Consider the following 19092-nt stretch of genomic DNA (forward strand, 5'->3'; position numbering starts at 1 on the left):
CACGAGATGGTCGAACATCCTGCCAGTGATAAGTCCAGGCCGCTGCACTTACAATGAAATTAAGCGACCATCTTTGCAGCTTGCGTGCCCAGCTGATTGAACCGATGGCGCAGTCAAAATTCATACACCGCTTGTCCGTGCAATGGCACGATCAATGATCATTTAGAACATGACGATAATTGGTAGAAACTTCCACTTGCTGGCTAAACATCGGCTGTTGGAGCGGGCTTGGTGGACAAGGCTGACTAAACTGCTTTGCGAGCACATTTGCATATTGATAGAGTGTGTGGGAGGTCCAAAAGTATTGTTTAAACTTTGCCCACATCCTCTCATGGGTCACGTGACTTGTGGGATAAAAGACGCACCGTACATAGTTTCTTCCATTGACTAACCCACAGTTCCGAGCGCACAGGGTATAAGGGCCGTACGGACAAACGCTAGACCACTACACGCCAAGGATATTGAAAACAGGTAAGTCAACTATTTTATTCTGCAAGAAAAGTGAGGATGTCTACCACACGACAAGGAGAAATTTATATTTGTTTCAATATGTGACATTTTATTATGTGAAGTTCATGAAAAGGTATTTATGAATATTTGACGTGTAGCCAATAGCAACTAGTTATGTATGTAAATGCATATGTACTTGTTACGATGTGGACAAGGCATAGCACGAGCTTAACGATATATCAGTTGCAGATGAAGTATCAAATTTAAGAATTGAACTATTCAACACGGACTTGTTAATGCAGCTGTAGAAATGGTTTAAAAGTTAATTACTGAAGACAAAAAGAATTTAAACCCAAATGAATAATAAAGTGAATTGGTTAAAAACCTTTTTCTTTAGTTTATATATATTGCCATTTTTCGAAACCAATTTCGACCCTGTTTAAAATTACAAGTATTACAATATTCGAACCATCCCCATCGACATGACCAACAGACTCGTGTATGCATAGTTAACGACTGTAAGTTTAATCCGTATAGCAGGTATACGTCATGTAATGAAGGCGGGTATCAATTTCACAGCGACACACGTCATGAATCAAACCTCGCTATCAATCCACAACCATTGATTCCTTCAGAACATGTGTAATTTAGCATCATGTGATAATTACACTGTGAAGATAAGACTGACGACTAGCAGGCTGTTCTTCTTAACATTTTAACCAGATTCCAGCAACTAGATAATAGCGTCACGCGAAATGTCCTCAACAGTTTGAATCTTCCCGTGAGAGGTGAGACGGTAGTGGCTTTCTGACGCCTGCGAGTTCTATATCAAGCACTCGGTAGACACAAGGGTATAGTTGAATTAGTTTGAAGAGCGATGAAGAAAAGCGGCGAGAACGAGCTGGATTTCTTAAAAAGTGTCATTGACACACACCGTATATTCAGTCACTTGTCTGGTTGGAAGACGTTTGAATTCTGCAATTTTTTAAATGAATATTCGAACAATGCTCCATTTAAAGATAAGACAGTTAGCATTCTGAAGGGCTTTGCCGGAATATAAAATTTAATCCAGGTTTTTTAACTAAAAATATTTTATGGGCTGTGCTAACAAGGTACTGAACTTGGTTTTTGATATTTTGGGCATGCATTTCAAATTATATAGAAAAATATGTAATGTTTGCAATAAGACTACTCTAGATTACATCATAAGCTGAAATGTAAGAATGCTTTAACATATCCACTGAAATCGCGTCCCATCACGTATGTCGTACCTATGAACGGTGAAAACGTCAAATAACGGATCATGCTTTCATATACTTCTCAAATCCAATTAAACATCAAATAAAGGAGATAATTGTCGTATCATTGATGATTTCTTTGAGACAAGGCAGTAAAGGTACATGTAGAGAACTTGAGTATGTTATCAAATATATCTAACAGTCATGATGTATTGCCAAGGCCTTACAGACGTATCAGTGAGGTTATGCCAAGTGTATATTGTAAATAGAAATCTCTGCTAAAAGTCGAGTGTACGATTCCGACTATGTCATGTCTTTATGAATCACTATCAAATGGTGTTAGTACCAGATGTTCATGAAACGGTAAGCCGAACCTGCCCCACTGGTGGCACCCGTAACAAATACATGCAAAGGCAAGTCAAATGTTCACCTAAAAAGAACGTGAACATATGATGCAAGTCAAAACAATCACGATTTTGGTCACTGATGCGTCAGATTTGCAATTGTAAATCAGTCCGTTCTTATCAATACAATCTCTTGCATATATCGGACTATGTTTTCTTCCTGGACACGGTGAACCCTGTCGTCTGTGTATCGCAACTCGCTTTGCAGTGTCGCGTCACTTAGGCGTGTTTGAAACCTTTAATCGTGGGTTCGAATTATGAGTCTAGGTTTGTCATTGCCATGTTCATAGGTTTCATCAAAGTGGTAAATCTCTAAGACCTGCATCACTTCGGGCTTTCCTCACACACTGAGCTGACACGCCGTCACATAACTGGAATACTGTTCAAAGCGGCATTAACCTCACTCACTCACACACTGATGTATCTACCACAATCTCATACTTTTACGCGCTCTCGCAGGCTCGACAGAAGACCAGTTTCATTTTCAGCTTAATCCAGAAGGTGAATAGGTAAAGATTACCGAACCTATCGCTTGTATAGAATACCAATTCAAAACCAAATTTGTAATGAAAACATTGTCTTATAACTACGAACCCATTACAATCCCATTTTGACAGTATTTGTACAGAATTTTGTTTAGATATTTAAGACCAAGGACAAATCATGTGGGAACGGTAGGTAACGTTACTGACTCAATACATAGATATACATGAATGGAAAATGTCGCCATTCGTCGGAGATAAACTGTTTCGAATGGAGAGGAGACGATATGGGTAACTAGAGGTTATGGAAGAAAGTGAAGCGTCGTCTGATTGTCAACACACAATTCTGACGCTCATTCATTTTAAAGAATACAAATACTTATGGTTTCTATGATTTCTATATTCTATGGTTTCTCGAGATCACGAAATATACACTGTTGACAACCAGGACGCTTAAATCGTATTCATTTACAAGCTGTATTGTACTGATATTCCATCCGACTAACAAATAATGATATATAAACACACTTTTCATGACCTTTAGTCAGCACTGTAGAGGAAATATTCAAAATAGTCTTTTAATTAACAAAGAACAATTCTTTTTCAATATACAACATGTTAGAATGTATATTTAATTGATAGATTACCTATTTTTTAAGGACATTCACAGAATACCATTTCGTGAGCATCTGGTGCCATCGCTGATGCTTAGTGATCCTTTCACATGATTACCACCGCTAGTGTACCGTTTACCCCAACTGGAATCTGTTTCGGGGGATAATCGAGAATGGTCATTCTCTAGCGTTGACGTTTTATATTTACAACTAAAGTCTGTGAGTTATTTACAAGGACTCCGACTACTTTTACGAGCATAGTAGATGGACTACTCTATTTGAGCATCTGGCTTGTCTAGCAGGGTTCCAGTAAATGCATCTCTACCTTCTGTAACCAGATGAGCAGCACCACCGTCCTCATCCTCCCAACTCACGTCGCTATCACTGTCACGTTAATTACCGCAATAACATTATAAACCGTCTTGCGCCCAATACTCCGTCAAACATACTACCAGCGATACGACTGGTACCGGCTCCCCAAGTACAGGGTAGTGTGACGAGTATCTCAAGCCAACGGTGTCTTTCCACAGAGCGATCAGAACAACGACCCACTTTCAGTTTAGTTTCGACTGTTTGTAATTATTCGTTATGATGACAGAGACAAGAATATGAGCCCTTTAATGTATTGACTAATGGTCTCGTTCTCCAAATATAAAGTCAGTGTCGAATAACCCCCGAAACAGATTCCATTGGGCGTAAGGGGGGAATTAACGGTGAAAAATATTTGGATGGATCACTGAAAATCAATGATGACACCAGGTGTTCGAAAAAGGGTAAGCATGTCCTGCCCTAACGGTAGCACCCGCCACTAACACAATTTGCATGAGAATATGTGTTTGTTTCTTTACACCGCACCACGGTAGACCGCAAAGACGTCTTAGTGTGAACTGGCGCCAGTGCCGACAACTTCTTTCCATCTGTATTGAAGCAAACGGACACTTCCCACAAAATAAAAGATTTTCATAAACCTATGTCACAGTGTTGGAAACCAGTCAAGGAAACTGTCTGAGACCGACATATGGCATAATCATATAACAAAGCACTAGGGAGCCGTTAATAAAATCTAGAACGGTTGATGTAACCCTTGATAAGTCTTATATTGAAGAACACATAAAATTTTGTTCTGAATAAATCATGTTACTTTTTGTGAAAACGGACAAATCCCAATTGCTTCAGAAGTTGTACGTGGATAATTTTAATAATTTCGACGACTGCTTGAATTTTGTACGTAATGAAAGTCACGTATTTGGATATAAGGGACTAGTTAAGTAAACGTAGTCCTAATTTATGGTTGTTATTATAAGGAACAATAATGGTCACTAAATATCTCAATGCTTTGAATATATTTATTAATAATCATAAATGAAAATATAATTAATATGGCACAACCAGTGAGTAAGTGAATGAGTGAGTTGGCTTAACGACGCTTTGAATCGTACTTCATTTATATCACGGCGAGTCAGATTGATGTGGGAGGAAAGTCAGAAGTCAACAGGACTTAGACGTTTACCACTTTTATGAAGCCCGTGAGCATGGGTATGGTGCGGACAAAACTAGAAACATAATCAGGTCGAATCTTGGATTCGAACCACCAATCATGTGTCTCTGACACGCACAAAATACGTAACTCTGAACAAAGAGACACAATCGGGAATGCACACTCACGAATATGTCCGTTTTTATTGATCACCTCAGATGTTGAGACCCTATTGAGTAACTCTATCTCTTCACTGACGTAAATACCCCTCTCACAGTGCTTAGCTCGATTGTGGAAGGAGACCAGATGAAGAAGTATGACATTACCGATTCCACAGTGGAGGCATTTTCTACATGTTCCTAAGGGTCTTCTTCAGATACATTGATTCTTTGATAATTGAAGTAAATACGACTCATGACACTACTCCCAAAAAGACTATTCAATGTCAAACTGTAATTTGTGGAAACTAAAGGCTAATAATCTAACCCAACACAACTAATGACATTCGCAAAAGTGTGTCAAATGTATGAACAGAAAAACAAGGCAGCTTGTCTCTAAGTCAAAACTCAACAATGTTGCTATTTTGTCCTGTCGCTGGAGGCGAATCTCTCTCGAACACAATCTGGCAGCGTAGGTAGACACAGAGGTCAGACTGTGTAATGCAATGCCTAATAGCATCGGTGTAGTAGCATTAGTGTATTAGCAGTGTTTACCAAACTTACCTCTAATCTTCACCATTCTACCTTTCGGCATCGGCATCACTGTCACTTCCCTGCCAAGTTTTTACCAACCTAATAGAGTTTTGGTAAGGTTGGAATCAGATTAAGGGTCCGTTAGAGGAATATGTCCTTATTTCTAGAAAACATCAGCGTCTCTGGAGCCCCCCTAAGGCTATTGCATGGTGGAGATTGATTTAATGAACAAAACCCATAATGTTTTAAAATCTAACATCAGAAACTGTGCCAACCCAGTAGCCTGTCCATTTTGGTAGATTCTTCATCCGAGTTTGGTAAGAAAATTCAAAATAACTTGGTTATGTTCCGCGGAGGTATTTCTTACACGGTTATTTGTCAAATAATAAAATGTTCCAAGCCTGTGATTTCCCGTGTGGTGGAAAAGAGTTATGTCACGCGCTTTGACTGACTGGTTCAACAAAGGCCCTGTGGTATTTAAAGAACAGCAATGGTTTACTTTGGATCATTTCAAGGGTGTGGGTGTCAAGTATCAGTAACATCTGTCTCTCCTTACATGTCAATGCTTTAGCTGTCTCCACGGTTTGATACAAAAATAGGAACATGTTTTATCAGTAACGTGCATATGATCATGGCGAATTGGTATCGAATGCGTATAAGAACAACATATGAAAAGTGCTTCCTTAACACTTGCCTGCAACCCTTCTCTCGGAAGGCTTCGGGTTAAAATCTCACTAACATCTAACGACTCACTAGAATATACGATGTTTTGGAGATTTAATGTTATTAAATGAATGAACTTTACAGCGGGGTAACTTAAACCTTAGAACAACAATGAATGAAGGCATCTGCTGCTTTACTGGTCTAGTGGGTAGAGCGTCAGAACGGAGAGCGGAAGGTCTGTTGTCGGCTCGGAGTCAGTAAGCTGTGTTTGGGTGGGGTGTTCGCGTTAAAGTGCGGTATACTATAACTATAAAACCTGAACAAGCGTCTACGCAGATACATTCCCTCACACGCACGCACGTACGCACGCACGCACGCACGCCATTAAATATAAAACGTCAACGCCAGAGAATAACCAGCCTCAATCATTCAAAGAAACAGATTCCATCGAGCGTAAAAGGAGAAATAGCAGTGAAGCGCTAAAAATCAGTTGTTTTCGAAAAGGGTAAGCGTGTCCTGCTCTACCGGTACACTCCATTTCACACACACACACACACACACACACACACACACACACATGCATGAGTTGAGAATAGTATAATTGCAATTTATTTCACGCAACATTGAACAATACTTCAGTCATACCACTGTGTGTCAACATGATGTGGAAAGAAAGCCAGGAGTGATGCAGATAGGTTTTCAGCAGTAAGCTGAAACCCACGAGCGAGCTCGGGTATGATGCCAAACAAAAAACACATGACAGGGGCGATTCTATGAAGGCTTGGTCAGAGATAACAACCCATGATATATATACGGACCCTCAGTGATAACCGTTACATTATGCATGACCGAGACAACACAAACCACGGATATCACAGCGCAAAGCTTGTCGTTATATTCCACTCGGCCCGCCCCTCGTCCATTTGACATTAACAGGAAGAAGGGTTTTGCTAATAACATGTGCTATTGAGATACGAATTGGAACGTCTTCAATAATTACGTTACAAACTGGCTTCTATCGATCAAGCCACAAAAGAAGTGAATCTTCTCGCTTCTGTATATGAATGTGCGGCTTGTTGAAAACTGAAAATGGAATAGGGAAATGGTCGCGGTTAGTCCCTGAGCAACTTTCAGCAAACCTCGCTGGTATTATATCAAGTTGAAAGTATGGGGTTTAAAAAGTTAGACTTCTGTTTGAATTTTGTTTGTTAATGGAAGTTCCGTATTCCGATATTAAGGACAATACAAACGCCTGTGTCATATTAATGCCGTTAAGTTATTTATGTCCGTCCGCAAAGAAACACAATCCAAACATGATGAAAGCAAAATAGAGAGTGAGTCAGTTTGGTTTAACGCCGCTTTGGACGATGCTTAAGTTATTTCACGGCTTCATGTGGGAAAAAGCCCCAAATGCAATACTTAACGTTTACCAATTTGAGGAGACGACAAGGAATCGTTATGTGGTTGAATATAGCCTCCAATAAACGGTTGAAGGAATGTCCGAAGTGAAGATCTCAGACGTTTACCATTTGGATGACAAACCAAAAATCATGAGGACAAACCTGGCCTCCAAGAAATAATGCACCTTTTTTTCACAAATCTACTACTTTGACAAACATGTGATTGAATCTCGGAATATCTAAAAGAAGACATCATTCAGGACCACTACCATAAGTAATAAACCTCCAGAACGTGCTCCGCCATGAATAACGGTGCGCTATCCCGCTATTCCGCCGTCACTTCTCACAGAGTGATGCATGAAACAAGAAGAAGCATTACTCCCCTGACCCGAGACCCCCGGGGTATTGTATCTCATCGCTATTTCACTCCTTACGTGCCTAATAGATTAGTCTTTATGGGGATACGGACATCGCAGCCCCATGGGCTCTATCACTGCGCTTCGTGATCGTCCCGAGTACCAATCAACTATCTGTATGTATTTTAACTGCAACAAACGAGTCCCTTCTGACTTGGCATGGGTCAGAGTTAGCCGCCGTAAACAAATAAAGAACAGAATCTGTTTCTTGCTTGTTGAGAACACTGGAAGTCTTTGCTTTTGGGGGCCTTTGAAGATGTTGGTGCTTAATGCTCTACAGCAATATATATTATAACAGTTTGTGCATTTATGATCTTGAAAACATCGAATGAAACTGCAAAGATTTTGAGGGTGTCAAAGATCATAAACGATTTATTGTCGCAGTGAAATCCTTGTAGATTATATAACCATAGTATTTCCTGTAATAATTGTAAATTATAAAAGCAACAAACCCATTCCTATAATCATAAGAAATCTCAATTGTATGTTTTTAACTACATCGTAAGAATGTGTTTACTATGTTAATGTGAATCACTATCGCATAATAATGATGCCAAGCCAAGCGTTAAACATTGGACAGATTGCTGAAGAAAGCTATATATTGGACATGAGTTGTGATTGATAATAGTCAATTCCTTTCGGAGATAATGAACCATTCCTTCAGTTGCAATAACCAGATATATGTTGAGATTGCAAATAGATATGTAAAATGTAATGGACTCATTGAGATAAGATAAAAACCTATTCACGGCAAAATATTAGGAATAATTCGCGTAACTTTAGGAAACAGGCAATAATGCAACAACAATGAATTGTAGTAATTTTCAATTTGTAGTCGTAATAAATGATTTATTCATTTCTTCAGAAAATACAATAATACTTACTATTTCATTGTATCCTAATGAAATATCCATTTTTACCTTTGGAATATTTTTTTTCAAAATTTGGTATTCAAAACGATCTCCTAAATTATATAAAACAGAATAATACTTTTCGAAATATAGTTCTAATTCATGTTTCATCCGTGTTATTCAATATGGAAAAAACAATATCAATATATGAATATAACACAATGGACTTAGCCAACAAACAGGACCTAATACAACCGACCACGGTTACGGGTTAGATCGCGATCAACTTCGTCTCTACATAACCTAAAACACTAATCGATATCGTTATTTCTTCGTGAAAGATATTTTCCGTAGTATTGTGTCCCTATACCAATACGTCACGTTTCTTGACACCGATAATGCTAGGACAATGACTGGACGCTGACCAGAGTGCTGATGATGGGGTTAAAAGCAATACATTATACAACAAACATTTTAAGCATATCAGATGGGACACTTTCACTGTGTTGTGAACACACGAGCACACGTTCTACATTAAGATTACTTTATTAGCACTCAGTCTAAAACGACTTATATTTTTGACGAAAACATTAGGAGAATTTGTTTAGAATTGAATTAAACAAAAACGTGTGATTAGCTCATCATTAATAGACGTGTTTTTGTTTTAAAGAGTTTCCGAAAAGGTCTCGCGTTAGGATTACGGCAAAGGAAAAACAATCGAAACAATCTAAATCAACACGGTTTCAATTTCCTAGATTTTCTTTTAAAGAACGTAAGCCCTGTTGCAATCTCTGCCTGGTATAGAACGTAAGCCGCATTGCAATACGTTTCATGGCATTTGTTTCTATCCTTCCATTCCGTTGAATAAAAAAACAATTAACAATTTAAGAACTTTCTTATTTGCCTTTTTGCAGTAATTGAAAGCCTTCGAAACAATAGACACATTATCAAGACATATTGCGTATTTGTGAATTCCGTGTGCATTTAATATGTCATGTTATCTGTGACAAAACGTCATGGAATATTTCTTATTGTTAATTGAAAATGAATTAAGTTATTATATATATATATATATATATATATTGATCTTCTTAGCAATGAATAGGAGACGAGTAAATAAGACTGGACGCCAACAGACGAATATTGATAAGCGAATGGCGATTTTTAGTAACTCAATTCTTGTCTCGATGCAGTAGTTATTAAAATTACCGTGAACGAGAAAAGGAAATTTAGAAATAACGAGCTGATTTTAACTGTCCTCATGCGCTGGTTAGAATAATGCCCCAGTGTTTACTTCGCGGAGAAACAAAGACGACCTGTCTTACAACTGCTCCTAACCACGAGGCCGGATGATTAACGACATAAACAGCCTGCCACTGTCTCCAGATATCCTACAAATTGGCCTAAGATGTTCATCCTTGAGTACATAATGAATGTTGGTATGGAATTGTTTACACCAACCATTGATCGCAGGAAGATAATCTAAACGAACCCTATACATCAGGAGAGTTAATTAAGACGAATTTTTATAATATTCGCGCCGGTGTCACTTGATAGGCATGGGTAATATAGGGTAGGTATTATTTTCGTATATACCTCTGAGATTGGATTCATCGTGGGGAGACTTGAATTTCAAATTAGGGTTCATTTGTTTTCTTTGTAAATATAATTACCGTTGAAACCTTGTTCGGAAAGTTTCTTTCAGCAAGAGGTTTCCACGTCGAGTATTAATTATTGATTGGTTAAATGAAACTTTATTTCTTCAGCTAGTGCACACAACGAGATAGAAGTACTTAGCATCAGAATTATCTTTTTAAACGGTAAACGCGCTGCACCAGAATAGATTTTGTCAACGTTTTATTCAATATGGACAAAACAATACCAAAATATTTAAAACAATGGACAGTGCCAACAAATACAACCTGAAACAACCGAACGTGGTTTAGGGTTGGATCACAAACAGCCGCGTCTCTTAATATCCTTAAAAATAATCGATATCTCTATTTTTGTGTGAAAGATAATTGTTCATGTCGAGTTAAATATTTTGGGTGTTTAGGTGTGCGGAGGGGGCTGTGATTTTTGTTGCAAACAAGATATTTCAAACCATGAATGATTTCTGTGAAAACAAAAAATTCAAAACATTTCTAAGACATCCGACACCTCTTAAAAATGTTTTGAAATTTGTTTTGTTTTCACAGAAATCATTTATGGTTTGAAGCAGTGACCGAAAAATATCTTGTTTGCAATATTTGTTTTGTAAAACCTGAGGTCGATTTTTCCAATTTTAGTCGGGAAAAAATTATCTGTTTAAAACAAACGTCCTTGCCCACTCCCAGAATATGAAATGGTCGGTCTCCTAGAAATATAAAACCATTACACTGATCTGACCTTGTGTGCGTGTAGAAATAGACTTGGTGAGCGATGCTCTGTGTGAACGTTATGTGTGTGAAGGCTTATCCCCGAGACTGTGGTTAGCTCATCTGATTATATCACGGCGGTCTTTACATGATGGAGTATGGACTTAACAAACCAGTGACTGACAACATGAGCAATCGCACACGATGACACACAATCAACCAAGTTGCTGAATCCGAGAATCCGATTGCATTGAATCGACTCTTGCAGGAAGGGGAGGTGAGGTAGCCTAGTGGTTAATGCGTTCTCTCGTCACGTTGAAGGCCAGGGTTCGATTGGGTTCAATGTGTGAAACCAATTTCTGGTGTCCCCCGCCGTGAATTTGCTGGAATATTGCTAAAAGCGGCGTAAAACAATACTCACAAGCAAATAGAGTGCTGGAGACCTATCCTCACCCGGGTCCCCACGGGGCCTTATTCTGATGCTTCTCAATATATGACTTGCTACATGCGGAGGGGTTGACTGTTTTTTGACGGATTGGCTCGTGTGTTAAATAAGGTTTCACAATACTGATGCTTGTGTGTTCTCTGGAATTGACGTCTTATATTTACAAAAGGCTTGACTGTATTGATGCTCGTCCGTGTTGGCCGTTATTTGACAGACTTACTCTTGTGTTACAGAAGGCTTGACTGTATTGATGCTCGTCCGTGTTGGCCGTTATTTGACAGACTTACTCTTGTGTTACAGAAGGCACGACTGCATTGATGCTCGTCCGTGTTGGCCGTTATTTGACAGACTTACTCTTGTGTTACAGAAGGCACGACTGCATTGATGCTCGTCCGTGTTGGCCGTTATTTGACAGACTTACTCTTGTGTTACAGAAGGCTTGACTGCATTGATGCTCGTCCGTGTTGGCCGTTATTTGACAGACTTACTCTTGTGTCACAGAAGGCTTGACTGCATTGATGCTTGTCCTTGTTGGCCGTTATTTGACAGACTTACTCTTGTGTTACAGAAGGCACGACTGCATTGATATTTGTCCGTGTTGGCCGTTATTTGACAGACTTACTCTTGTGTTACAGAAGGCACGACTGCATTGATGCTCGTCCGTGTTGGCCGTTATTTGACAGACTTACTCTTGTGTTACAGAAGGCTTGACTGCTATTGATACTTGTCCGTGTTGGCCGTTATTTGACAGACTTACTCTTGTGTTACAGAATGCGCGACTGCATTGATGCTCGTCCGTGTTGGCCGTTATCTGACAGACTTACTCTTGTGTTACAAAAGGCTTGACTGCTATTTATACTTGTCCGTGTTGGCCGTTATTTGACAGACTTACTCTTGTGTTACAGAAGGCTTGACTGGATTGATACTTGTCTTTGTTGGCCGTTATTTGACAGACTTACTCTTGTGTTACAGAAGGCTTGACTGGATTGATACTTGTCCGTGTTGGCCGTTATTTGACAGACTTACTCTTGTGTTACAGAAGGCTTGACTGCATTGATGCTCGTCCGTGTTGGCCGTTATTTGACAGACTTACTCTTGTGTTACAGAAGGCACGACTGCATTGATACTTGTCCGTGTTGGCCGTTATTTGACAGACTTACTCTTGTGTTACAGAAGGCACGACTGCATTGATACTTGTCCGTGTTGGCCGTTATTTGACAGACTTACTCTTGTGTTACAGAAGGCACGACTGCATTGATGCTCGTCCGTGTTGGCCGTTATTTGACAGACTTACTCTTGTGTTACAGAAGGCACGACTGCATTGATGCTCGTCCGTGTTGGCCGTTATTGGACAGACTTACTCTTGTGTTACAGAAGGCTTGACTGGATTGATACTTGTCCGTGTTGGCCGTTATTTGACAGACTTACTCTTGTGTTACAGAAGGCACGACTGCATTGATACTTGTCCGTGTTGGCCGTTATTTGACAGACTTACTCTTGTGTTACAGAAGGCTTGACTGCATTGATACTTGTCCGTGTTGGCCGTTATTTGACAGACTTAATCTTGTGTTACAGAAGGCACGACTGCATTGATACTTGTCCGTGTTGGCCGTTATTTGACAGACTTACTCTTGTGTTACAGAAGGCTTGACTGCATTGATACTTGTCCGTGTTGGCCGTTATTTGACAGACTTACTCTTGTGTTACAGAAGGCTTGACTGCATTGATACTTGTCCTTGTCGGCCGTTATTTGACAGACTTACTCTTGTGTTACAGAAGGCACGACTGCATTGATACTTGTCCGTGTTGGCCGTTATTTGACAGACTTACTCTTGTGTTACAGAAGGCTTGACTGGATTGATACTTGTCCGTGTTGGCCGTTATTTGACAGACTTACTCTTGTGTTACAGAAGGCACGACTGCATTGATACTTGTCCGTGTTGGCCGTTATTTGACAGACTTACTCTTGTGTTACAGAAGGGTCCCCTGTTCCGTGGTCTAGCAGAAGGCCAAGTTATGCGGCCCTGGACATCTGTAGCCCTGCTGGCAGTCGTGCTCATCAAGTGGATCAGCTGCATCAACGGCTTCAGCGACTTCTGCAACAAACCCGTCAACTCCAGAATCTGTGCAATCCTGAGCGGTAAGATGCCAACTTCTCACATTCAAAAGAAGCCTGACAATCGGAACATAATTTTGTATTTTCTCGAAAGTATTCATTCCGAAAACGTGTCTGTGTTGACGAATTGAGTGAATGAGCGAGTTATAATTTTACATCGCATCGGCAATATTGCAGCCATATCGCGATGAGATTGACGAATTGATATGACGATTAAATCGCATGGAGCAAATAATAACGTCATAAAACTGAGAACCATTAAGGTCGCTGCGTCGATATTTGACAATACCGAAAAGGAACAGGAATAAACTAGTGGATGTATGTTGAATGAAATCCATTAGTAGGTATTCCACACACCTGTAACATATATTACTGTTTTCGTTGGGTTAGAAAGTACATGTTAAAAGATTCTTCTAGTATATTAGTTCAGATGTTAATATTAGGAAAGCGATATTGTCGTTGGTCAAAATGAAAAGAAAGGTGAAAATTGCAAAATAATTTTGGTAATGACCTGTTTTAGGACGGGGGAGTTCATAAATAGAATGAAAGAATATCCCTCCCTTTGCATGTCAAGTCAAAGAGTTACTCCAGTTCATATATTGCGCGAAGAGAAAACGTCATAAAAGAATGCCCAAAAGAATAAGAATGGTATTTGATGTCATTTAGTGATTTGTGTGTCATGTGGGCATTGTTAACTTACAATTTGTTGGATTCCGCACCGGCACAGACACAGACACAGACACAGACACAGACACAGACACAGACACAGACACAGACACACACCCTCACACTCACACTCACACACGCGCGCGCATGCACACAAACGCACGCACGCTCACAGGCACACACAGTCAGGCCTCTGCAAAAAGAGGGATGTTTGAGGCTCATTGGTTGTGTTGAATTGCGTCCCTTGTTCATACCAAGATCCGTTGATCATGGGTTTGAATCCAATATTTGCCTCAATAACCGCCCTTGATTTCTCAGCACCATACACGTGCTTGTAGGTTTTACCAAAGGGGTACACTTTAGCGATCGGCGTTACTTCTCCCTCGATACGCTAAAAAACAGCTGTGACATTGAAACACTGCTCAAAGCGTGTTAAGCTCACCTCACACATTTTTAGCATCGATGCTTCAACTCACACGTTTAACATCAGAAAATCTCTTACCAATATTTTATAATCTGCTTCTATGCTAGGGCACCGGTTTCCCAATCGTCCCATGCGCTGCAATTAGCTGTGCAGATTTGCATCCCTTGGGTGTGCCATAAAGCTATGATCGTTGTTTCTTTGTTTCTAAGCACTTTACCCGTGCTCGTGGTTTTCATCAAAGTGGTAAGAGTCAAAGACCTCCACAGCTGACACGCCGTTATATAACTGAAATACAGTTCAAAGAGGCGTTAAAAACTCACTCATTCACTACCTCAATGCTGAAATATATACTGCTACAGATTAACGAATGGTGTACTTGTATATGTCACTTGGTCCACATTAGACATGCTACTGATGTAATGAGATGACTGACTTTGAATTAATTACAATGCAGTAAATACCTATAACAGACAGTAGTCATCTCAGTGGGCTTGGAGCAACCACGCTTAGTGTAAGAGGCGACTAACGGGATCGGGTGGTCAGGCTCATTGACTCGGATAATCGTATCCCAATCGCGTAGATCGATACTCATGATGTCAATCACTGGATTGTCTGGTCCAGACTCGAGTATGTACAGACCGCCGTCATATAGCTGGACTATTGCTGAGGGCGGCGTTAAAAACAAACAAACAACCAATGGGCTTGGTACCTCGACCTAAAAGCTGGACTTATTTATTTTTTACAAATCTCAATCTCATTCTGTTCTGGTTTATGAATATGAAAAAACGATTCGTCAAAGACACTGCGATATATATATGGTTTATTATACCTCTATTTAAAAAACATGTGTTAGAATTGGGTAACTATTTTAGGAGCACATGCGTCTCATGTGATAACTGAAATAAGAGATTAAATAACAGGACAAAATTAAATCGACCATAAACAACAATAATCATGGAAAAATAATACAACAACACACTGTCAGGAAAGCGAATGTGTAGTTACAACATAGTACAAAATCCCAAAATTTCATTTTCAACGTTCTAGGCGTAGATTATCGTATGACCTACGGTTCTACGTACTTCTTGTTGAAACATCGGTTTTGCTGAAAGGTCAGTGTCGTTGAAACGTTATTGTCGTTGAAACGTTGTTATTGCTTAAACGTTATTGTCGTTAAAACGTTATTATTACTGAAACGTTATTGTCGTTCAACGTTAAAATTACTGAAAAGTTATTGTTGTTGGAACGTCATTACTACAAAAACGTTATTGTCGTTGAAACGTCATTTTTACTGAAACGTTATTGTCGTTGAAACGTCATTATTACTGAAACGTTATTGTCGTTGAAACGTTATTAGTACTGAAACGTTATCGTCTTTGAAACGTTTTTATTACTGAAACGTTATTGTCGTTGAAACATTATTATTACTGAAACGTCAGTGTTGCTGGAGATCAATATTGATGAACGTCAATGTTGCTGTTACTTCAATATAGCTGGAACAGCAACTGAGACTGAGCTTCACGACACTATCCGTATATGGAACCGAACTTAGCTCTTCACCGAAAGAGCGAAAGCTTTAGCCACAAGGCCACACCACCGCACCATTGTTTCAGATGGAGCCATTTACACACTCAAACCAACCACTCACTCCAAATTATCTCTGTCAGGTAATGTCAAAACATATAGATTGTACCGTGCCTATTATCTCTTAATAAGGTCAGTTTTACATTTTTATCGACATGGATTCCTTTATCTCTTATAAAATCACAAGCGGTGTCCGGTCCATGGAATCATGGCCTGCACGCTAATGTATCGTTGCATTTTGCATAATGAGAGGCGGTTATTCTGATGCCCAAGCGTCATTGTTCCTTCATAGCGTGTAAATGCATTTGAACTGCCAGCTCTAATTTGTAGGTTTTGTTTCAGACGTGTTAAGATGATATTTGTGGACGAAGAAAGCGTGAAATGACATATGTTATTATTTCATCACATCAGAGTCTGTTTGATGGCGTTCTCATTCAGGGCCAATGTGCTTCAGTATTGAAGTATTTCAAGTATAACTGTGTTTTAAGGCCGTTGGGTTCATGCTCAGGTCTCTTTGAACTAGCTATCATCAGTTCTATACTCCAACATAATTTGGATCAATGTGGTTCGTCATCAATTTCTTATATGTTCACTTATGCTTTCGTAAGTGACCCAAGGGGGCACAGGTGGCCCAGTCGTCTAAGGCGCCGCGATTCGCTGTGCAGAGTCGCGTCCCTTGGGCACGCCAGAAACCTATGATTGTGGGTTCGAATCCCGGTTCGCCCCGATTATGTTTCTAGGTTTGTCAGCACCATACCCGTGCTCGTGGGTTTCACCGAAGTGGTAAACGTCTGAGACCTGCATCACTTCGGGCTTTCCTCCCACATTAAGCTGACACGCCGTGATATAACTGGAATACTGTTAAAAGCGGCGTTAAACCCAACTCACTCACTCACTCACTCGTAAGTGACCCAAGAAGATGCCTGCGTTCTATCAACCGCCTCCGTGGTCTTGTGGTAGAGCGTCCGCCCGGAGAGCGGAAGGTCCAGGGTTCGATCCCGGGCCGCGTCATACAAAAAGACGTTAAAAGATTGTACTTGTTGTTACCCTGTCTGGCGCTCGGCATTAAGGGGCTAAAACAAGGACTGGTCGGCTCGGAGTCAGTATACTGTGTCTGAGTGGGGTATTCATGTTAAACTGCGGCATGGTATCTCAGTGAGCTAGCACTATAAATCGGCATCAGTCCGGACTAGTACAAGCAGCCACACACACACATGCACGTGCATGCACGTCGCTATATAAGTGCAATAATCTTGGACGCGACGTTAAACCCAATTTCACCTCACCTCACCTGACTTTCTATCGCTAAACTAATTTTACCACGATGATAACAGGTTGATTTTCATTTGATATTTTCAAATATTAAGTTAAACTATATGAACAATTTTATCTCAGCATTAAAGCCACTCCATTTTCATCAACTGGCATCATATGGCATCATCTAATATATGCTTCTCAACTTTGATAAGAATATTTCTATGAAACACGCCATACCAATACAGTATATAACGAACACGCATATAACGAACTGACTGATATAACTTATTTCTTAGTCCCGGCCATTTGTTGTATATATGCTGTAAATATGCTTATAACGAACTACGGTTATTACGAACTAAAATTAGTGGTCCCTTTGAGTTCTTTATAACTGTAGTTTACTGTATTTTATATAAAGAGAAGTGTAGTTATTTTCAGTTTTAGCATCATGTATGGAAGTCAGTAGACACTTCTAAGAGGAAGTGGCTTAGGTGGTCCAGACGTCTAAGGCGTCGCAATTCGATGTGCAGAGTTGCGTCCCTTACGCGTAGAAGTATCCTAAGATTTGTCGCACAAATACCAGATTATTAGTCTCTGTTTTTATGGGTTCACAAAGTGGTACACTCGACCTCCATCACTTCGGTCTTTCCTCAAGTATTTCGCTAACACCCTGCAATACAACTGCAGTACTTTCAAAATCGGTGTTGAGCCGCGCTCTCTCTCACTCACTCACTCTGAGTGAAAGCCAGTAAACCTATATCAGATTCTATAAAACAAACAATATTTTAAACTCGTTGTCTTGCAAACTGGTTCTGCGTGATCAACTACTTATATCACTAGTACTAGATAATAAACGTACTTGATAACCTAAGTCTTTAATCGACCGCCTCCGTGGTCTAGTGGTAGAGCGTCCGCCCGGACAGCGGAAGGTCCGGGGTTCGATCCCCGACCGCGTCATACCAAAAGACGTTAAAAGATGGTACTTGTTGTTACCCTGTCTGGCGCTCGGCATTAAGGGGCTAAAACAAGGACTGGTCGGCTCGGAGTCAGTATACTGTGTCTGAGAGGGGTATTTATGTTAAACTGCGGCATGGTATCTCAGTGAGCTAGCACTATAAATCGGGATCAGCCCGGACTAGTACAAGCAGCCACACAAACACGTGCATGCACGTCGCTATATAAGTGCAATAATCTTGGACGCGACGTTAAACCCAATTTCACCTCACCTCACCTTTAATCATTTTTAATCAAGAAAGAATTAACCGCACCCCTATTCGTTCGTGTTATGTGTGACGCTTATAGAATGGCATCACTGCATCTTGCACAAACCCGTGGCACGACCATAGAACCTCTCCAGCAGCTCAACGTATCATGTCCCAGACATACAATTCACGCAAAACACATTTTCAATGAAACCATCCTTTATGTTCCTCTTAATGCCATTATGATCCTGACAATCCAGTTCCTGAACTATTTCTACAGCTGTAATTCACACATCTAAAGAGACGCAGCGAAAATGTGGTTAGGAAAAACAAAATATAACATATCAAGTTTCT

At 40.0% G+C, this 19092-nt stretch overlaps 1 protein-coding gene across 1 annotated transcript in view; it reads left to right on the plus strand.

The window, feature by feature from the left end:
* Nucleotides 1–319: 319 nt before the first annotated feature.
* The window catches only part of LOC124122201 (FMRF-amide neuropeptides-like), a 31625-nt gene continuing 12852 nt past the window's right edge, over nucleotides 320–19092 (plus strand). The window contains exons 1-2 of the mRNA XM_046485338.1: nucleotides 320–471; nucleotides 13467–13629. Of these exons, the coding sequence (XP_046341294.1) occupies nucleotides 13506–13629 (124 nt within the window). The 5' untranslated portion in view covers nucleotides 320–471; nucleotides 13467–13505. The remainder of the gene's footprint in view (nucleotides 472–13466; nucleotides 13630–19092) is intronic.

This window comes from Haliotis rufescens, unplaced genomic scaffold (assembly GCF_023055435.1).
Source record: "Haliotis rufescens isolate VD_foot unplaced genomic scaffold, xgHalRufe1.0.p SCAF_6, whole genome shotgun sequence".
Taxonomy (NCBI): domain Eukaryota; kingdom Metazoa; phylum Mollusca; class Gastropoda; order Lepetellida; family Haliotidae; genus Haliotis; species Haliotis rufescens.